At 35.6% G+C, this 22,606-nt stretch overlaps 1 protein-coding gene across 3 annotated transcripts in view; it reads left to right on the top strand.

Annotated features, from left to right (window-relative positions):
- Positions 1–22,606, top strand: part of DGKB (diacylglycerol kinase beta) — a 330,173-nt gene that overhangs the window by 248,281 nt on the left and 59,286 nt on the right. For all 3 annotated transcript variants that reach the window (XM_059844065.1, XM_059844057.1, XM_059844048.1), the window contains 2 exons: positions 1,261–1,351; positions 6,875–7,070. In XM_059844065.1, coding sequence (XP_059700048.1) covers positions 1,261–1,351; positions 6,875–7,070 — 287 coding nt within the window. The remainder of the gene's footprint in view (positions 1–1,260; positions 1,352–6,874; positions 7,071–22,606) is intronic.

The raw sequence follows: 22,606 nt of genomic DNA, 5'->3' as shown, positions 1-22,606 counted from the left end.
TGCACCTGGAATTGCTAGCTCTTACATAAACAGGTTTCTGGAAATGGCCAGTACTGCAATACCTCTTCTTACTTTGTGATTTTGAGAGTCCTTAAGTAGATTTTAACAACAATTAAGTAGTCCCTTGTATGTAATTTGAAGTAATTAAAAGTAGATTTTGTGCTTTTGACATGTTTTACAGTCATCTACATTTTTGTTTCATTCTTCTCCACTTCTAGCTCATGCAGACTGTTGTTTTCAAGTCAGAAGCGCAATGTGCTATGCCTGTGTCAGAGAACAGTTTATACAAGTGGAGAAACTGTGTTCATATCTGATTCCTAAGTGGGAATAATGAATTCTAATTCAGTGTCTTTTGTTGTGGCTGTTTAGCTCCTTTTTTTTTTTTTTTTTTTTTTTTGTTACAGAATAATAATTACTCATGGGAGTTCACAAAAAGTACACATAATTGTTTGAAATGGTGCTGTTGGCGTCCTGATTGTATTTAACAGTATGCAATAAATCTGGTAAAACAGAAGTTCAGTCTTTATGTATTTAAAAAGAAAAATGTGTAAATTCTGCCTGCTGTCATGATAAACTAAGCAATTTACTGGCATTTAATCCAGCTTTATTTTCCTCTGGAACCTGTTAATGAACTTCAAGATGCAGGTCTCATTGCCCATTTAAAATGTGTCTGTGAGTGAATTACCTGGTACTACAGCTCTCCTTCTGCAAAATATCTGAAGATTGTTAGATCTGGAATTTTTATTTCCTTCTAGTATTTCATCTGTCATCATCTACAATAGGCATTTGCCTTTACTTTTAACTAGCTTAAGGCAAGCTACATTTTTTCTTGGCTCTTCTTCATGATGGGATTGCCCTGCTTGCACATTCTACTGCTCTGCAGGGTAAAGATGTTAACTGGGAATCAGAAATCATATAGTAAGTGTAAGACATGAGATAAAATCGATACATTTTTCTGAGGCATGTCACTGGTTAAGTGACAAAAAATATTCTGATAGTCACTGAAAAAGAAAAGTCAAAGGTACATTTGAACCTGTCAGTTCAACATATTCCTGTTATCCCTTTAGGGGATATCATACAACTTGACACCAACATTTAAGCTTTGAAAATTATGAGCTCATCTATTTCAAATGGGATGTCACATGTTCCCAAGCCTTTGCCATTACTTATAGTGGAAGACAGGATGATCACTTTTGTCACGTATTGATAGTGAATAAGATCTTTCTTTTTTTCTTTTCTTTTTTTTTTTTCTTGTTTCAGAATGAAGAACAAATTTTGGTATTTTGAATTTGGCACTTCGGAAACTTTCTCAGCCACCTGTAAGAAGCTGCATGAATCTGTAGAAATAGAAGTAAGAAACTAATTGTTGCCTTTATCCTTGAAATGTCACTAGTTTGGCTGAAATGCAGGGAGCAAGGGCTCAGAGTGCCTGAATCCAACAAGGCAAAGCAGTGCACATCCTTTCGACCCTATATTCCAAAATATTATTTTTATCATGTCTATTTGTAGTGTAGCCCTGCACACTGGAACAAAGTTCAGTTTGATGATTAGTGAAGTCTTAATACAGTAGACAAGGTCAAGAGGTGAAGTATAACATTAGAAATCAATAGGGAGTGTGGCTAGGTCAGGTGGAAAAATGAAAGACTGTTGGAGGGAGCTGCTGCAGGATTAAAATAAAAAAAATAATCTTATTATTTCTAGGTCCCAAGGTTTTATAACCTTTAAAACTCAATTCCCTAAAATTGTACGTACTTTCCTGAATAAAGGTTAAAGAATATATATATTTTTTGAATTATTCCCCTTCATTAAATAGCTTTTCTCTCTGCACAAGGGGTCATCTTTCCATTATACATTGAACATTAACTAAAAAGACACAGGATACTTACAGACAAAATAGGAATTTAAAATAAAGTGCCCCTGCCACTTCGATGGCTGCTAGAATAAGTGGCTGAATTACATGAACTGTTTGGGTATCTAATGTTTATGAATAAGTACATGAAAAATGAGAAATGAGTGAACATGAAAACCTGAGAATTTAGGTTAAATAATTTCTCAAGAGGATTGTGGTGCTTTTCCTTTCCGGTAGTAATGAGAAACTGCATGTGTCAATGGAGTATTTGTATAGTAGCATGAGGCACTCTGAGAGGTCTGGTGGCAGCTATGAGAGTCCAGTCAAAGCCTCCTGAAGGGTGGATTCTGAAGTGATCTGAAGTAACCATGTACCTGATAGCAGAACAGTAGTAGAGAATACTGAGACTGAAACTGTAAGACCAGCAGTGCCACACTTGCCTGTTATGTTTCTCTTTGAAGTGAAAACCTGCTCCTCACGTGTTAGATTAAAATACAATAAAAATAAAACAAAACTCCCCCAAAAGCCTTAGGAAAAAAAAAACTTAACAAAAAAATCATCCTTGCTTCCCAAGAGAGTGCTTCACACACATGAGTTTAAGGAAATGTAGCATGAAAATATTTTATTAGTTATTGGAAAAAATGCTTACCTGGTTTGATTAGATTTTAATAAGTTGCAAGTTAAATGTACCTTTTGATTAAATACAAATTGATGAGCAGGCTTTCCCAATAAAGTACTGATATCTAGAGAAAGTCATACATATCCTGATACATAATAAGATGTGAACTTTATCATTTTAACCATTCAAAGAATGATTAAATGTAAACATCACAAAGCAAACAAGTAGGTATACAAGTTTGTGGTGCTGCTGCTATCAATTGTGTAATTATTATGTATTCATATCAATAACTATTATTACCAAAAAAGTGTTACATTGCCAGTATAAGCACGTTTGTTAATACTCACTTCATCAATTCTAGTCATTACCATTAGTCATACAATTAAAAACAAAAAGCATCGTTTCCAAAGTTTACAAGAGCTATTAGGAGGTGGTTATTTGTGTATTTATTTACAATGAGTAAATTACAATGCTTGCCAGTTTGCCTGTATCTAATATTTCTTGTTTGAACATTATCAGCATTTTAGTCTGATTTTTAACCTGAGGCCCCTTGGAGATGTCACTGTAAATGGGAGGTTGGTGCATGAAACCACATTTCACTCCACATAAAATGCACAAAAATGTGCTTGCTTTACAGCCAAATTTTGAATGAGCAAAGCCTGAGAAGATTGAGGATCTGTGTCTCTGAGCTGTTAGTGATCAAATGTTCTCTGGGCAAATATTTGTTTAGCCTTGTATTTGATTTCTAACCTAATTAAGCTTGGTTTTTCTGACATACATTCTTGACTCATGTTCTGTATGTTTTCTTCTGTGTGAGATGCAGAACAAAGTTGGACACCATTCTTATGTTATCCAGAATAAGGTGTATTTTGTTTTCAAAATCAGATGTAAGAAGTTGAGGAGAGGTTCTAAAGGGAAAGCAAAATCAAACAAACAAAAACTAGGACAAAAATAAGTATTTATTTTCAATAATAATGAGTCAGTAAACAAGGCTGAAGGTTTTAAATTTAGAGAACTTGCAGTTTATTTCCACTTCATTAAAAAAAAAAAAGGTATGTGAAGTATATTTAATGAGAGTAGGTATAGATCTGGTGTAAGTAGGGCATGGACCATACTTGCAATGCTGTAAAAGCATAATGGGAGCAGTGTATGCCTTCTCTACCACCTGGTGTTAATGGGCAATAGAAAGGAGTTTAAAACATTCCTGTACATTGCCTGATATTGCCCTTGGTTTCACAGCAAAGCCTTAATATCAGCTCTTTTCAGGCATAGATATGTATTTTCTCTAAAGAGAGATGTTCTGAAAATAATTGATGTGATAAATAAGGTATAAACAATAATACCCAAGAAGTGAATGAGGCCAGGAAAGAAGGCAAAAAAGAGTTAGAAGAGCTAGTGTTTCTTTTTTGTCTAGGTAGGCATAGTCCACATTTTAAAAGTATGCTTTTGTTTTTAACAGCATCATTACATTATTTGAAATAAAAAGAAAAAAGAAAAGGAGCAGAACACGTGTGTTTTGTTTTTGTAGTATATGAACGTGTTAGAACTATGCAGAGCTACCTGTAGGGCAAACTTTTTGTCTGTGTATGAACAAAAGAAATGCTCCTTTCCTAATTCAGAAAGTTGCTCATCACTGGGGGACTCTGAGGCCTCCTCACATAATTGTCTTAGTGTACTACCTGCTGTGCTCAATATTGAGTGAAAATGGAAGCTAGACCCCGCACCATCCTATTTCACAATTCTTCTTTTATTTAAATAATTCCAGTCAGTTTGGGGGACGCCAGACCTTTATAAATTAACAGCAGGGAAATACCAAAGGTGTCAGATTGCATATTTATCATCTTTCTCGTGTAATACTTAAATATGTATTAAGAAGTGACTGACATAAATTAGGCAGATTTCAGAAGCCACAGGCCGTGGCTTGTAGAGGACCCCCTTCTGCTTGACATTTCATCCTTGTCAAAGATCAAATTATTTTAATTTAGGCTGCAAATTATAAGAAATGAAGACTTCTTTGTGGGAATTCCCTGTGGTAATCTGACTTTTGTTGTTACTGCTGCTTGTCAGTGTGCAAAAGATATAATATGCATGCAAATAAGGTTAAAAAATATGTACTATCTAATTATCCAGCCAGTACATTCCACTTGAAGACAGTGGGAGGCCTGACACACAGTATGTGTTTGATTCATTGAGGCCTGCAGGGTATTTACACAAGATTACTTTTAATTATGAAATTAATATCTGTTTATCTAGAATGTATAGCAGTAAGTGAGCATACACATGAGCAGAATTTTTAGCAAAATAAATCATCTTAGTATTTAATACATATAAAATACTGGGGAAAACCACAATTTTGCTTCCAAAAGTGACAGTGAAAACCTAGGCCTTTACTCTTGTAAGAAAAGTGCTATTAAAAAGTTACACTTTCAATTATAGTAGTTGCCACAACTGCCAATTCACTTTCAGATATGCCTTTTGACTTTAAAGTTTTCCCTGTATGAATGTAATCCACAGGTTTAAAATTTGATTCTTGAAGAGCAAATATGAAATGGAAATCTTAGTGTTGAAATTGTTCTCTGTCCAGATTTATGCTCTTCTTAGGAGAATTAAGATATGTGTGCATTATAATACAGTTCTTTTTTATGTTCTCAGAAAGTTTCAGAATAAACAATTATTTACAGTTATTCTTGTGTTATACTTGGCTTTTCTTCTTCAAAGCTGCGATAAAGTTTTAGGCAGAGAGGAAGAAGTGCCAGTGACCCACAGAGCAGCAAGCTGCAAGATGTCAGTGGACTACTACTGAGGCATGCTTAATTATCTTTCCAGTTTTCTCCCTGATTATTGTGTGTTGGAATTGCAAAATAATACCCTTAATCAATTTGAAATGGATGACTGGATCCTCTGCAAGCCTGCAAAACATTGCAGGAGTAGGATCAAATGTTTTAAAAATGTGCTGCTCTACGCTGTGGTCCTTATGACTTGTCAGGATATCGCTATACTCTATCTGTGTTGTGAGGAATGAAGCTAATCCATCTCTAGCCAGAGTGCCAGTACATGAGTCCTGGGCAACTCTGGCTGGTTCAATGAACAAATGAGTAGAACTGGATGCTTTACTTTCCAGCTGCAGGTTCCACTGTAGTAATATGACGTTGTGGTTTATTTTCTCCTGTGGAGGTTTTTCAGTATTTTGCTACATTTTATATGAGTTAAGAAATTAATGTTGGTAGAGAGGAGCACTTAGCTTGAGTAACTTATAGCCAGTGAAGGCTAGGTGTATTAAGCTAGATTCATCTCATCCAGTGTATCTCAGGTGGACTGTATTTGCAAATGTTGGGGTTCAACTACCTGAGAAAATGCTACAGTTTAATGCTGGGGAGGCTGATATGTTAAGATCCCTGAGCCATTCTCCAGAAGTCAAAAATGTGGTCACTTTATGAGATATAATTGGAAGCCAGATTCAGCATAGAAATGTACTTGTATAAAATGTCCTAAAGTCCAGGTTTGCTATAGGAAGCATGAGAAATACACACTAGTGACACAAGACGGGTATAGTTCCATCACTGAAGGGACTATCCCATACACTAAGATTACTTCCATGTGTCCAGTAAGTCTTGGAAAGATTTTAGATCACTGATGCCTCTTCTTTAGCTCCACATCCTATGTGTTCCCTTAGCTGTGATGCATATTTTAGAGAACTGGTTGGTGAAGGTTCTGGGGTAAGGATTGCTGCAGCTGCATCAGAAATTGTACCCATTTCTACTGATTTTAGTTATTGCTAGAAGCCACTAGTCAGTCATAGCCCTAATGCTGATATGCTTGTTGTGCCTTTGGATTGAAATGAATACCTGGGTGCTGCTCTGTGCTCCTGGGGCTTGCTTAGACCTTTTTCCCTAAGCCTGTATTCTCTGCCTGCAGGGACTTGGTGTTCCATCTGTTGGGGAAGGAACTTGGTTGCAAGAGTTACAAGTATCACTGCAAAATCATAAGGCAGAAAATTTAGCTGGAAAAGGCAACAAAAATGCCAGTTATTGATAAAGAAATTTTGGTAGCATAAATGTTTTCCTGCTAATATCTGTAGTGAAGCTAGAAATATATTTCACTTGGGTCAGTGAATAGGTATCAGATAACAAGACAGTACCAAATGGTCCCACATTTAGGCAATCAAAAGCTGAATAGCAATCTTATTTTACCTTCTAATTGATGATCTGTTCTTATCTCATACTGCCTTTTCAGATACAAGTATATCTCTTACGTGTAAACATTGAATAAACTATTAGCAGTGTTAAGAATGATAAATTGCTGAAGAAAAATATCTGAGAAAAAGAACATTCAGATTTTTCTTTCTCTCTTACTGCTTTCTCTCTTTTTTTCTTTTTTCCTTTTTTTCCCCCTTCCTTCCTAATCAGTGTGATGGAATTCAGCTGGACTTAATCAATATCTCTCTGGAAGGAATTGCCATTCTAAACATCCCAAGCATGCATGGTGGATCGAATCTTTGGGGAGAGACAAAGAAAAGACGTAGCCACCGTCGGACAGAAAAGAAGAGGTCAGATAAAAGAACCACCGTTATAGATGCCAAGGAATTGAAGTTTGTGTGCCAAGGTAAGCTTACAGATTGATATAGGCTATCTGGCTCCATAATGTCAACTTGGTTATATAATTGACCTTGTCAAGGAAAAGGACAGACAGTTCTTAGATATTTCCTTTCCTGTGCATTTAGCTTTTCTGGTGGGAAACACTGCCAGAAGGGCAAAACAAAGATATTCTGCCAACTGCAGTCTCTGTACTTGCAAACCTGCCTCAGATACTACCTGTTAAGCAGACTAATCACACCATGTGGCACTGTTGGCTACTGGGACATTCAGCCTAGAAGTAGTTGGAGATTTTGGAGTTGAAAGGTGCCGAGCATTTATGTTTCTTAGTATCAGTTAAGAAACTGACATTAAGTTACCTGGGGATGGTTGCGCCCTGATTCTAACAAGCTTTGTCCAGAGGCGAGGGAAATCACTTCAGAGTAAAAAGAGCCAGCTATCTATACATTTTATGTTACTATGTTGTAATGCTGTATTAATTCTTGAATACATATGTTGAAGTTGGCTTGCACAGGCATGATAATTTTTTCAGGGCTCATATACTTTCCTGGTGATTAGATGCACTTACTCACTAAGTTTTATTATTAAACATAACCCTTGACATAACCAATAATAAATAACAATTGCTGTTCTTCTCTGAGAATCTGAATACTATGCATTGTAACACTTGACTGCACGTCACAAGCCTGAGTGATTATAAGCCATCATTCTCTTCACACCAAAGGAATGAGCAGTTTGGTTTTGTTTGTTTGTTTTTCTCTATTTATCCTACAAAAAGGATTATCTTTTGCTTCAGAGTATCATCTTCTTGCTTCTCCTCGTTGTTCAGACTTTACAATGATGAGGACTTAACTGTCTTATGCTGTTGGGATCCTTTTACTAGTTTTGAATATCCTATTTTTACATTTCATCAGCAGTAATTTTCAAGTCACTAGTTATAACATTGTTCATTATTATGCATTTTAGTTTTAATTCAGCTAAATTATCTGGCTGACAAAAGTTTAGGAATCAAGTAGTTTTTTATGGCTTAGAGTCTGCAATAAGTACTAGCATTCAATTTCTGTGAGCTCTAGCAATTTTACTTATGCTCTCAGTATCTCAGTGTAACTTAGCAATACACTCTGTCAACCAAAGTCTCACCAGGCACTAAGCTTCTGCATGTGCTACAATTCTGTTATGCCCTGATGTTCAAGAGATGGAGGCTGCTGGGTAAAGGGGTCACCAAATTTTCTCCTTTTGTTTTGCTCCTGAACACAGGGAGACAGGACATTTATCCTTTTGATAGCAGTGAAACAGAAATTATCACTTCTTTGATTATTGTAATTATGTGCGTCTTTGATACATATTTAACAGTGATTTCAATCTACTGACTATAATTGATGTATTAAAAGGGCATTGCAACCCTCAATTTCCATTTTCCTAGACAGGATAAAATAAAATTCCAATAAAAATATTAAAGACTGAACAGAATTTTGCATGTTATCTATCAAAGTGTTCATAACGCAGACATTAAGCACCTTACCTTAGAAAAACTGTTCTCATTACTTTCTTTCTAATCACTTTGTATGCACTGTGGATGGAAGTAGCTTCATCCAAAGGTGATTTTAAAGCAGAGATTGACTTCTCAATATCTAGATCACCTCTCACATCACTGAGTACATAGATAGTATTATTGTTTTCATCTTCACTAGCATTCCAGTGCTGAGTAGGAGTACCCTTCTTGGATTTCAGAGTGGTCCATATTTATTTTCTTCCAGTTTGCAACACTGAGCAGTCTTGAGCATGAAAAGTGGATTCCTTTTATAGGTGTGGGGATGGGAGCTACATACTCTACTGCAAGTGTGTGTTTAGTCCATGAAACCAGGCTTAAACAACTCAAAATAAAACTCAAAAATGGTGGAATCGAAAACTGAAAAATGAAGGTGAACATTTCAGAACCAACTGATTAGCTTAATGGACCCACTCCTATCTTATACTGCAAAGAACAGTCATTTAATTCTACTAGCTAAGATAGATTCTAAGGCTGAATGTGCTTCTTCAACTCAGAATTCAAGATTATTGCTGAATAATGGAGTTCAATAAATTTTATGTCTAAGCTTCTCAAATAGTTTTGATAAATCTGAATCTACTCACTGGGGAAATAACTGACTCTCACTTGATAACGTCATGATTCTTTCACTAGCTGATTATTTTCTTAGGCACTGTGTATTTTTGGCACATTGTACTTTTTAGTTTGAAGAGAACATTTTGCAAGCTATTAATACCTGGTGCAGAGATAGGTATTGCTGTGTTGAGAACCACGATAAATACATACCTGCTTGTTAACTTCTGTTTATTAACTTATTCTGAATAAACATCCTTGTCGTTATTTTTATGTCCAAATAAAGCATCTAATCACTTGACAACTAAGAACTGCACTTCCTAGGAGAGAGCAATCAATCCTCATGTTTTCCTATGGATACCTATATCTCTATATATATATATGTGTGTGTGTGTATCAGATTTTGGTGTTGTGTGGGACTTCTGAATAGGATGAACATTTACTTTTAGACTTTTTCAATTGCAGTGCAACTGTGGGTTTTTCAGCTATGTATCAATCTGTAATCTTGTCTCTGCTTTTCTGGTTTTATAACTTGACCACAAATACATGAATTGAAGGTTAGGACTCTGAGCCCTTAGGTGGGGTACTTGCATGGATGATTGGAAGCTGTCTCCTCACTCTGGGTAGTTTGTTGCCCCTGAGCATGTTGAGCATGAGTCCCAAGGAGGACTTCTCAAACTGCTCAAGAAACCTCTATGAGGTCCTGCTGCTGGCTTCCCTTGCTCTCATGTACCTGCAACGTGATCATCACTGCAGGAAATGCACATGTACACACAACATGATCATCACTGCAGGAAAAAGGGTCAAATTTCTGCCAAAACTTATTTCTTTCTTAGGTATCTGCACAATGCAGGGAAGGTATATTTCTTTGAGCCCACTCCCCTCTTTCTTTTCTTTCTTATTTAGCATTGCCACCTGTTGATGTAAAAGGGCTTCTTTTCTTTGCCCTTCCCATTATCCTCCCTGCACATACAATAGCCAGACCACAATTTGCACTTTATGTAATCAAATGGGTGTCTGCTTAGAAAACAATCTGATTATGTGCATGCTATCTGAAAAACAATATATTGAAATTGAGTGGTTTAAAATGTGCACTATTTAAAAACATTCCCTGCTTATCCTTTAGGGGTTTGTGCATGTATGCTAAAGAAAAAACATTCAGCACTCATAGCATATGTGTGGCTGTGTATTGCATTTCTGTCTAACTACTAACATTTTAATATAAAACATATATGAAAATGTATTTGTCTGATTAGCTTATTACTAATTGGAAAAAAACAAACACGTTTAGCTGTAGCATACTAAGTACTATCATAATCCTTGTTAGTGGAAAAGGTACTACAGGTTTCATTTCAGCTCCTGTGCAGAAGTAGAGGGGGTCTTTCATCACATTTTATTAGAGTAGAAATCATTTGGGTTTTATGATTTAATTTCATTTTAATTTCTAATTTATCAGTAAAATTTCTATTGTAAAATGTCAATGAATTTGGGAAAAATATAACTACAGGTATATGTGACAGTTTGTGAAAGTAGATGACTTAGTGTTTTGACATTATGAATCTCACACTTGTTTTATTTAAAATCTTCTAGGTTGTACATATCTGTGATACATCTATCCTCAGGCCATTTACAGATTTTAGACATTACTGTGAACTACTCATTATTTAGATAGGACTTCTTTTTGGGTATTCACAGATATTGATAAATACCAAAAGTCAGTAGTTTGAAAAGATTAACATATTGCACAGAAAAAAAACTATGAGTTGAGAAACATAAATGCAAATTAGTGCACTACTTGGTTGCAAATTGCATCTAAAACAAGTTAAATTATGACAACATGTCTTACATGAAAAATATATACCCCTTATTTCAAGTCTTAAACAGTTTTGTTCCTCATAGAAATTCTAAATAAAATTTTAAAACCTTTTGTGACAAAAAGGAGGTCTTGGGGTTTTTTTAAATATCTCCAGTAAACTTTTTGCTAAATGAAGTTTCCCTTGGGGTGGAAGTTGTTATGCTTTGATTTCATTGTTGAAGTTCAGTTAGAGCCCTATTCTGAAATGGGATCTCTTTTAAAGTCTCTTCAGATTTAATGGCAGCAATATATGTAACTTGTTTTTGCACAAGTGCTTCCACTCACCTCAGTGGACTCGTGCTTGAAGACAATATCTATGATGAAACCTTTAGACTATAGATATTTCAGTGAAATGCTTTTTTCATATTCATTTTGTACATCACCAGGCACACTGATACTTAACCAAGTCCTTACCAAGTTGATCTGTGCACCTTGTTAAGAGTCACAGGGAGCTGTCACTCCACAAACTATTAGATGAATTCAAGACAATGTGCATTCATATCACAGCACCTAGGCATAAACCAAGCTTACCAATATGATTCAATAACTCTGTGTGGAAATCTCTTTTAATAACTGCATTATGACTTTCTGAATGGAAATGCAGAAGCTTTGGAAATGGAATAATGTGTATGCAGGTACTTCACTGCAGTTAAAAGCAGTTCAAGTCATGCAGAGACTGTGAGGGCCTTAAAACACTTCAAAATATCCATAAATATTAAGAGAATAGAAAATTCCTTTCTTATTAGGTGTCAAATTCCACTCTACAGGTAGAGAGAAGCCTCCCTGTAGATAGGGGATTCCTGACATGTTCCCTAAACAGCTTATAACTTTGTGAGCTAGCTGTCTAATTTAATTTATGGAGGTCTTTCTTAACCTGTACTCTGGCTAGGTGACCTGTAATATATACACAGTGTATATTCATTCTTGGTAGACTTTGGGTTATTCTTGACGTGGTAAGGCATGCATCATGAACTCTCTATAATAATTTTATTAAATGTTATTGACGCTGTCATGGCTACATAAGGTAATTGCCCTTTATTTGTATCTTGTTTAGACAGTTTTTTACAACATAGACATTAGCACCTTACCACAGAGAAAAAAAAGCTAATTAGAGCTTTTTCATAGCTAGTCTATGTTAAGATATTCAACTTTAAACTTTAGTCTAAGCATTAGAAAAAAATTATAATTTTATTCAAACAGTGTTTTTCTTGTCCATGCATGTTCCACATCTATTCTAAAATTAACTAAAGGGAACATATTTCTGTGTCAAATTTTTTGTTACTATTTTGGGACTGTGTGTTGTTTACTGTAAATGAAATCATTGTGGGGGCTGTTAAAGTTAGTGTGGCATTAACTTCAGTGTCTAAAAAATCAACTCTATAGCCAGTAGATAGAGTCACCTCAGGAAAAGAGTGTTTATCCTGCATTCTAGTAAGTATCTGAGGTAGGCAGAATAAAATGCTCACTGGAGTTGATTCTCTTTCCAGTTAAGTAGAAACCTAAGGAATAGGTTGGGTTGGACACCTTCCTTCCTGCCAACTAGATGGTGAGATGAATTTCTGTATGTCTGCTTGTGGTGACAGTTCATCAAATACTTGAACTGCGATGTGTTACCACTAAGAAGTAGCATCTTGCCTCTGGAGGCAGTGCTTTGTGGAGGAGATGGGGGGTAGGAGGGAGGGAAAGGGAGAAGGGAAAAAAAAAAAAGTAACAACCAAAGGATGTAAGACACAAACACCGCAGTTTTCCCATAGTAACAAATTTCTTTGTGGTAGAGCTGTAATTTTCCTAACTCAAAATTTGGATTTTGGCTGACTGAGGGAAAGGTTGGAATTCAAATGTTTTTGTTTCATATTAGCTAATGAAGATTGTGTGACATGGGCTTCTTATTTTTGCTTTATGCTCTGGAATGACATATTTACTGGAATGACATTCAGATATCAAAAAGGGCTAAATGGCATTTTTTTCTAATTGTTCAGTAAAATTGTGCATAGTACCATTAGTTTGTAAGATCTTTGTTCAAACATTTACCACACTGTTAAGGATAGTACAGTTTTCCTAATATGAAAATGTGGGCTGGAATGTCATGATTTTATTATGCTATTGAATGGAATGGGGACTGGAATGTCATGATTTTATTATGCTATTGAAAAGGCCTTTTACTGTTTTCTCTTCCACCCCCACTAACCCCTATGCCCCCACCTCCATCAATATAAAGTTTTGGGGGACCATTATCTTTCTCTCTCTTCTCTTTAAAAGAGGCTGTGTTCAGTCCAAGCTTTACTCATACAAGTAGTTCCATCAGTGTGCAGGATGGAGCCCATAATTCATAGCACAGTTTTAATCTTTCAGAAATATACATACAATGCCTTTTGGCTGTGAAATACTGAGTTTATTGTTATTAGAAATTAATAGGACCTTTAAAAATGGCTTGATAGTCTGATTTGTTTTAATATTTATCAAGCATATATATATGTTTCTGTGCAATATAGATCATTGTAGAAAAACAATTTCCTTTTATTTACAAGGCAGTTGAGATTGTCATTGTATTATACTTTTTGGTGCACAGAATGTTCATTTTCTTTCAAACGTTATTCATCGAAAGAGGATAATTACGGTGTATTTCACAGTCTGCCAGAAGGAAAATGTATCTTTGAAAAGTTTCATTTCCCTTAAGTTGCTCATTTTCTATAGGAAGACAGAGCTATTAAGTAACATACCCATGACAAAGATTGATTAAAATGGCATAAAGGACTATCTTATCTCTAAGTACAGGGCTTTACATGTATAACTCCTATGACATTAAATGCAGTAGGTGAAATTAGCTATTGTAAAAAGAAAAAAAAAATCACAGTAAATTGGTTCCTACAGAAAAAAAGGTGAGAGTGGAAGGGATGGCATGTTAAGTAGCAACAAGAAGTAGGAAGTTACTTATTGTTTCAGGATACACCTGTAATGTGGCATCCAAATAATCACACCAAGTTCTCTGCCATCAGCATTACTACCTTGTTCTGCTGGGGCTCACTTTGACTGCTAGAGGAAACATCACCTTGCTGGTGTGCATTCTCATATTGGGCCAGCTGCTTAGAGCAGCTCAGGCTCCTCTGCAGCATTCAAGGTGAATTTAGCCCCGGTCTGGCTGACCTGGAACAAGGGGTGTGCCCTAAAGTGCACCTTGTGCAGGGCCTGTGGCACAGACCTCTGCACAGGTGTCTGCAGAAGGCTCAGATGACCTGTTTCACAGTATTCCCAGTGCTTAACTTGGCTTTGCTGGGCGCCCTTCCTAAGCCTTGCACCTCATTAACCTGGGTAAATGAACACTTACCTGTATGACAGCCATTAGTTAAGACATAAATGATAAGAGATATGAATACACTATCCAGATATTTTGTTAGAGGTTTTTTCCCTTATCTGCTGCAGACTTAGTAATACATGCCATTTCTTGTTTTAGCAAAACCTGATCAGCTTACCCAGGCTTTTTTCCATTTTATAGTTGTTTTTCCATTTCTAATACTGAAGGCAGTGGTTATCCTGCTATTTATCTCTGGAAAGACTTGGCTGTCATTTGAAAATACACCTTGCAGGATGTGAAGCTCTGTAACTATCTCATTTGTATGTGGCAGGAGAAGTATAAGTTTGCTTTCCCTGAATGCTTTTTGGAGTCTTTCCTCCATGTTGATTTTGCTCTGTCTATACTTTGGCTACCATGTTTCAACCAACCTGTCCAGCTTAGTGGCATAACAGCAGATATAGCAAATGAGTAGCTGTTATTTAAAAGTACCATGTCATTCCTTAAATATAGATATTTGTATAAGAGCATTAGCACAAGGCATAACTCCTTTTGCTGCTTTTGAGTGTAATTGCACTGAAATGACTAGATTTATGTGCATGAAAATAAAGTACCATAGCTTAGGGAAGAATTTCACATTTTTTTGTATATTAGAATGGGGCTGGAAATAATTAGCAAGTCTCAGATTAAAGCTATGGTTACTAATATGACTGCATGTGTAGGTATTTTTTAAATTGACAGGTTTAAATGACCCTTTGAGGTTTGTAATAGTGTAAGTATGTGCCTTTTTCTCAAATTCACCAAGGATTGCATAGAAACAAGTGAATTAATGTCTTAAAATCTTGATTGACTAGATCTTCTACATTGTATATTAATTTAGGTACACATACTCTTTTTTTTAATTATCATTCTTATTAGGCCTTAATTTTTATTTTCTTATGCTGTATACTGGCATGAATAACAATTATTGCAGAAGTGAAATGGAACAGAAAGTAGCCCCATCTTAGTTATAAAATAACCATATCCTATTATGATACTATGATACAGAGTTTTTCTTTAATTAACAAAGTGAAAACATCTGTTACTATCTCAACATATGAGTTTCATGTCAGTTTTAAAATTCATGTGTTTCTGTGCTTCTGAAGTTTTTCAGGTATAAATTATTTGTAAATGTTAGTTTTCTTCTGAAAGCTTACAAAATGTCAGCAATTAACCAACTACAACAGGTGTTTCCTTTCTTGGGGGAAGGAATGCATATGATTATTGTAATTTAGATTCCTGTGTGAGTTAAGGAATTGGCCTGTTATTAGAAAACATTGCAAGCACATGGAAAGTGTTTAAAATTAAGTAGAAAGGTTGCATGAATTTAAGACTGACACAGGCTTAACCCCTTCAGGCTCTCTTTACATGTGATTGATACTTGCATAGTTGCATTTATGCCTTAGATTAACAGTAAGAAATTTTTTATGCCAAAGATCTGTTTTTATATTGTGACCTTGGTATGAAAAGCTTCAATAACCATTTTGCAGTATTCAATTTGTGTAATGGCAGACGAGCATTCCCTAGGAATACTGATAGCATATTACTCAGATTGTTTGCTCATTTAACCCTGCCCCAGGTGCCAGAATCTTTAGATTAAAGATACAGAAACAAAAATAGAGTAGCCTAGCAGATCATTTTTGGCTGCAATAACACATAATCATATCCTCTGATCCATTCTAGTTTTCTATTACTTGTTAATAGAAAATTTCAAGTTCCTTGAGTGTCTGCAAAAGGTGTCAGATTGACAGCAATTTAATTTTGAGTAACAACAGGAGAGACAGCTTCAGTTAATGCACACATTAGTATTACTGATAAAAAAATGTGTAAAATATTCTAAAAATATTGATGATATTAAGAACCTGGTAAGACCTCAGTTAGTGTGTATAAACATTTGCATTACTTACTAGAGGTAGAAGTAGAATTTACAAGAGGAAATTAGTGTTTCGAGTGTAATAAGACAGAAATGTGAGATTCAGTTTGTTGTATTAAAAAGACTGAATTTTTTCTTTTAGTGGTGGGGTGCTCTCCTTCACTCTGCAAAGGCTTGTATTAACCAAAGCTGTCAAATACAAGTAGCTATAAATATATATTGGAGTCATGCAAGTATTTTACTAGTGCCTAATTACTCTGCAAGGAGAGAGGGCTTTGGGTGGGGTTTTCCATACTTGCTGTTAAAATCAATTTAAAAATTTCTTCTTTCTCCTTCTTTTTCCATTTGTTTTCTGGTAACTGTAGTCAGCTAGCAAATATGCTATTAGCAGAATGCTGTATAGGAAAAGCACCAACAAAAGCTGTTTGATAGTGGCATTGTTTCAGTCACATAGTGTGGAGACCAAGTGTGAATCTAGTGATTCTGTGCACTTGTGCTGATGATAGTAAAATTAGAGGAGAGGAGGTTTGGTCAAACGATGTCATCTCTGTGACCTGCTCAATTTTTTACCTGCTGCCTTTAAATCATAACCTCCCTCCTGACACTGTTGAGCATTGCCAGTGAACCACCAGGTTGTTTATAAGAACACATTGTGAAATAGTTTGTGTTGGAAAGAATGAGCTGCCCAACAAATTAATGGCATTGTGAGGTGCTGCCTGCTGGGGTGAAAATAAATTGTAAGAAAATATGGGGAGACAGGTAATGGGCACTAGCCATGCTGCACAACACTTCTGAAACTGCTGCTGAGTGTGTGCCAATAGATATGGCAATAACTGTCAACAAGATTTACACTACTTTCGCATTTACACAGTGAGAGTAGAAAGGTTGAAAGAGTTCTATAATTTTATTTAAAGTTTAGCGCCAACTATTTCTGGACCTACTATTTCCAGGTGACAGGGTTACAAACACACTGCTTATCTTTCATATGTGTCAGTGGGAGGGTTTTTATTACCATCAAAAGTCCTTGAAATCTGACATCAGAAAAATAGCAGTGAAGCAGAGGTATATACTTAATTGCAAAATCCAAGTAGGTACAAATTTCACCACTTATTGTATATGTTGTGATTTCTGATAGCACTAAATTGTGCTACCTATCCATAGCCCCAGTGGGTGGTTCCTGCAGGTAATACATTTTCTGGCTGTGCTTCTTTCCCTGATATTGAGAAGGCACAGCTTAAAGTCCCCATGTTGGCTTTGTTTTCCCCTTGGCATTGCATTCCATGCTGTAGAAATCTGCATGAGGCTAATTGAACAATTTTAAAGATCCACTGTGCGGGGCTCAGGCATTGTCCCATCATCCTCTTTGTCAGTATTCAGACACATCTTTACACTTACAATAACTTTCAATACTTGTTAGCACTTGTAGAAATAATAAAATCACAGGCTTAAGCTGAATTTTCTTATTCCAGTTTGCACATCCTCAGTGGAACTTGTAAATACTTTCTATGTTTGTTACTATATAAAGAAAACTCTGGATAGTAGTTAAATTACTTCATCTTGCCAGAAAGGCTGGCTTATGGTTTTCGGGGGATTCAGCTGCCAACCAGTAAGAAACCTTTTTTCAAAACATGGACTAGAGCAGTGATGGATTTGCAATGGATTACAGATGATATTTGTGTATCTTTTATGTTTTTCTTTCTAGTGTGCCTATTATAGTTAGGGGGAAAAGTGATGTCCTTACAAAAACCCCAGTAATTTCAGAATCCAGTAAATAATCTGAGGCTGACCAAACCATTCCTTGTATTACTTTGTATCAACTGTATGAGGAAATTGGCAGTTAGTGATTATTATTTATTTTTTTCTGTGATAACACCCAAAGGTCTTGGACACTAGGTTCTTTATAAACACAGATCAAATGGACATTTCCTGCTTGAAGAATCAGAGACCCAAAGATAATTTAGGTTGGAAGAGACCTCCAAAGGTCATCTAGACCAACCCTCTCTGCTCAAAGCAGGTCTAATTGGATCAGGTTGTTCAGGGGCTTGTCTAGACCTTGCACTCTAAAAAATCTAAGAATTTATGATCTAAAGTTCATTTGCTAAAATCTAAGGGCTTGGTTGCTGAATGCAAGGTTAAGTACAATTTTATACTGTATGTATGTAGCAGTCAGTATGTAATTAGTTTTATTTTCATCTGTCTTATTCACTCAGTCGTAGGCTTAGCTGACCCTGTAGTCCTACCCTAGAGGCTCCTAGTTCAGTCTTTGAAATAAGAGTTCTGTACTGGGGACTTACTTTTTGGAAAGAGCCTCAGAATAGCCACCCACGGGCAAAATCAGCACAGTCAAGTGAAAACGCAGAGGAGCTCTTACCCCTACTGGAAAAGAGTACACTGGAATTGATCCTTTCATTACTTTTTCTGATCAACATTCCCTGCCTTTTCCTTTAAAGTTTGTAAATGATTCTTTTTGGCTGCTTCAGGTGGAGTCCTAGTATGTTCATCTCTTCTTTACAGACCTGCTTAACCCTTTGATGGTCAACATGGAAGCACATGTTAAATTATAAGTTCGTGTTGAAGATCAAATAGAGCCAATAGTATTTAGGGGAGCTCCTAATATCTTCTAGAATGCCCCCCCCCCCCCCCCCCCCCCATTTACCTGGACTTTAGGTATAGTTGGGGATGTAATTTTCCTTCTAAAATTTTTAGTTTCTCCTTACTGACCTCCCACTTCATGTTTCATTTGATTTCAACTCTATTTCCTTATGAAAAATTAGTTGAAAATATAGGACCTCTGGATCCCAAATGGCTCACATGCCTGTAGAAATAATGGAGTGCAAGTGGCCTTGTATTTATATGACCTTCTACAGATAGTAAAACATTTCTCATAGGTGGCCATTTTCTCTAGGCTGTGTGGAAAAAAATTATTAATGACTCAAGTTTTTATATTTATTCTGTTAAAAATATTCTTTGCCAACTTGGGGATGTTTAAAACCATTAACTAAGAACAGATAAAATGGATGATTAAGTCTTTAGAGCTTGAAAAAGTTATGCTAGTATGAAACAATCAGCAATTTTTGTTATAACATCGGAAATAATATTAAGATGTAGGCACCTTGAGAATTACTGAGCAAGACGTAATCAGAAGACATTTAAAACATCAGAAAATAATTGCTGTATAATTAATTGGGGTGATGGAGTTGATTAATCTAGCTCTGTCTGAAACAATTTATTAAACTATCATTTTCTACAGGTAAAAATCTTTATGGTTAGTCTCATATATACTGACAATATATAGTTTCAGCTATAGAATTGCCAAAATATACAGGGATAGTTATTTAGATATCCATTCATGAGGAGATACAGGTTTACTTTTTAATATTTTCAGCCTATGGAGCCTTTTCTATAGTGAGACACAAAGACTTAGTTCAAATATCACTGTGATGATGTTACTCTGTTTACTTGTAGATGTGTCCAGGTTTGTAAAACTTTGTCTGAGCACCAAGCTCTAACTGGGTGTAAATGCTAACAAAGTAAGACAGCATACTCTTGAATTACTTTGCAATAACCTGTATTTTAAAGTAGGCATCAGACTAGTATTAACATAAAAAGCAAAGAAAAATTTCTGCATTACAGACATCTACTGGAGGAGAGAAACCATGAGATGTGGCTGCATTAGATAGGTTTTTCCATTTTCCAATACATTCATTTCCTGCTTATATTGTACCAAAAGAACTGTTTGAATATAAAGAATGAAGAGGTCACTTTGATCCGACCTCTATGAAATAATTTCTCCTTCTTGAAAGAAATAACACTGAACATAAATTCTAACATTGCTTGTTGTGATAAAAAATTTTAAAGCATATGTGTTTAGAATATTCAAAATTAAGATCATCTGCTAATTCTTGTGTTGAGCGGTGACCCCTACTAAAGCATTTCATTCTGTTGCTGTAGGGTTGTCTCAGAGTTATGATTTCGGTATATATGAAAAAGTCAGTTTAATAAAAATGAACAAGCAAAAAAGATTGCAGTACAGCATATGAAAATGCCAGATTTTTTTACCTCAGCTAGATAAATTGTTGTATTTTTTTCATTTTATTTACCTCATATTTAAAATTATCCCTATGGAAAAGAGAATGCAGATGGATGACTGACAAGGCTTTCTCACTTGGACATCTCTCTTTGGCCACGCTGTATCTCCTTGGGAAAGGAGTCTAAAGCAGCTTCTACTGACCCTCTGTTTTGAGCTGCTGAGGCTGGTTGCCAAGATGTCTGTGATGAACAGAATGTCTCTTTTCAGACCTGTTCTTGCTATTTCAGACGTGTTCTGTCTGAGTATGAACATTTGACATCATCTGCCTAACTGCATTGGTACAGTTACAATTTTTTATCACTTCTTACTCATGAGTTCATTAAGCATTGTCTGCTTTGCTAAATTATTTTAACATGTTGTGTCTTGTATTCTACGTTGAATTATGAGGTAGTGGTATGCCAGAAAATTCATGGTAATTTGTTGTCAGTACTAGAAAAAACATAGATGACAAGGGCTTTGACCATATTTATCTAGGTAAGGTTTCATTTCATTTTGTATGGTAGAGGTTTTGTGGGTGAGATGGCAATTGGTTGGTTGAATGATTAAAGGTAATATTAAAGTTCACTTTCACATTACTTTGATTCAGCGAGAGTCAAAGGATATCACCAGTATAAAATTATTACTATATTTATGATTTTTTTGTCTTTTTGTAGATCACATTTCTGAGTATGACTCTTTTTATTAGTGAACAGATAGAAGAAGAGCTATTTTATAAAACTAATGAGGAAACTAGTATGCTTAATGGCATATTATCTCTTTAAAACTTTCTCCAAAACTATGTTAAGACTACTTCTACCAAATTGGTAACGTCTGTTTAGTGCTTTAGCATTCAGAAGTTATTTCTTTACAGGCTAACTAGAAGATTTTATAAAATCTATTTTGAATATCTTGAAAAATGTGTCAAATAGTATGTCTTATCAAAATCTGAAAAAACTTCCCATATTGTCAGACATTTCTTGAGGGTAATATCAAGGTTTTGGGTGGCTATGAGAGACAGGTAGTTAAAGAAAATTTCTCTTGGCAGTTGGATCATGGAAAAAGATGTGTTCTGCTGGGGAAATGAAAGGACTGTGTTAAAACAAAAGCTAATAGGAGAGAAGATGGCCTTTTAGCTTTAAAAGTAGAGGAACTACTTGCAAGAACATGAAAGAGAGAGTGACATTGTGACCAGTGAATTCAAAAATCACTAGATTCCTTTCATTGTACATGCATTAAATATCTTTTGGTCTAGGCCACATGTTTGATTTTCCTTTTTTTTTTTTTTTTTTTAAGGGATTTGGGGCTCTTCTTAACATATGTTCCATCATTATAGGAATCTGACAGATCTATGAAGTTTATGACAAGTCTTGCCAATGTGAGCAGCTAGATAATTGACAAAATGTTGCTAGATAATTGAAAAAGAAAAATCCATTTAACTAACATATATTACTTGTACAGCATGGTAGGTGACACTGTTACATACCTAGCAACAAAAAATGGCAGAGGATGTGAAGTGGCATACCTGAGTTATTTTGGCAGGGAAATCAGATCAGTGTGTCTTCCTTCCCCTTAATAGAAAATGGTTCATACTGTATGTTGAGACCCCAGAAAGGCATTACATACAGCCTAGACATTGTTGTTGTGATGGCTTTCCATGATGATAGTGCTGCTGTAGGATTTATGCTGTGAAGTATGTGTGTTTACAATGGCTCTGTTTTCAATGTTATCTTGAAGGCTGCCCTAATCTGAAAAGTTAATTAATCCAGTAAACAAAGTAAGTCTCTTAATTCAGTGTTATGAAGCATATGGGTGTTTGTTGTGCATCAGCTGAACATTTCCCAAGTATTTAGTAAACACCTGTGCAATCACAGGATACTTACTAATGAGTAGAGTGACCTATCCTTATGTGTCCAACAACTTTTGAATGTAAACCGTAGTTCCCAGCAGTCTTAATTAATGCAGTCTTCTTCGTAATGTAGACATTGTGAACTAAACCAACTGCATCTAGAGATCACCCAACTTCTTATGGCAGAGGTTACTTTTTCTCTGACTTCCCTGACCTCCCACAGCAGCTGCTCTTACAGTGATTATCATCCAGTTCAGCATGCTGCTGTAAAACAAGCTTGCTTTTTAAAAACAAACCTGTTAATTTAGTATATACTCTCATTTTAAATGAATAGATTTAAAATTTGGAGAGAAAGTTTAGAAAAAGAAGTTATTTTAAAGCAATTGTTTACTTTAATGTGATATTTGTATATCCCCATTTCACCCACCCATAAGACAATACTTTCTAATTGGCACAAATTCAGCACGCTCAGAA

This window comes from Haemorhous mexicanus, chromosome 1, assembly GCF_027477595.1.
Source record: "Haemorhous mexicanus isolate bHaeMex1 chromosome 1, bHaeMex1.pri, whole genome shotgun sequence".
In the NCBI taxonomy this organism is placed as follows: Eukaryota; Metazoa; Chordata; class Aves; order Passeriformes; family Fringillidae; genus Haemorhous; species Haemorhous mexicanus.
This window is presented reverse-complemented; position numbering and strand designations above follow the sequence as displayed.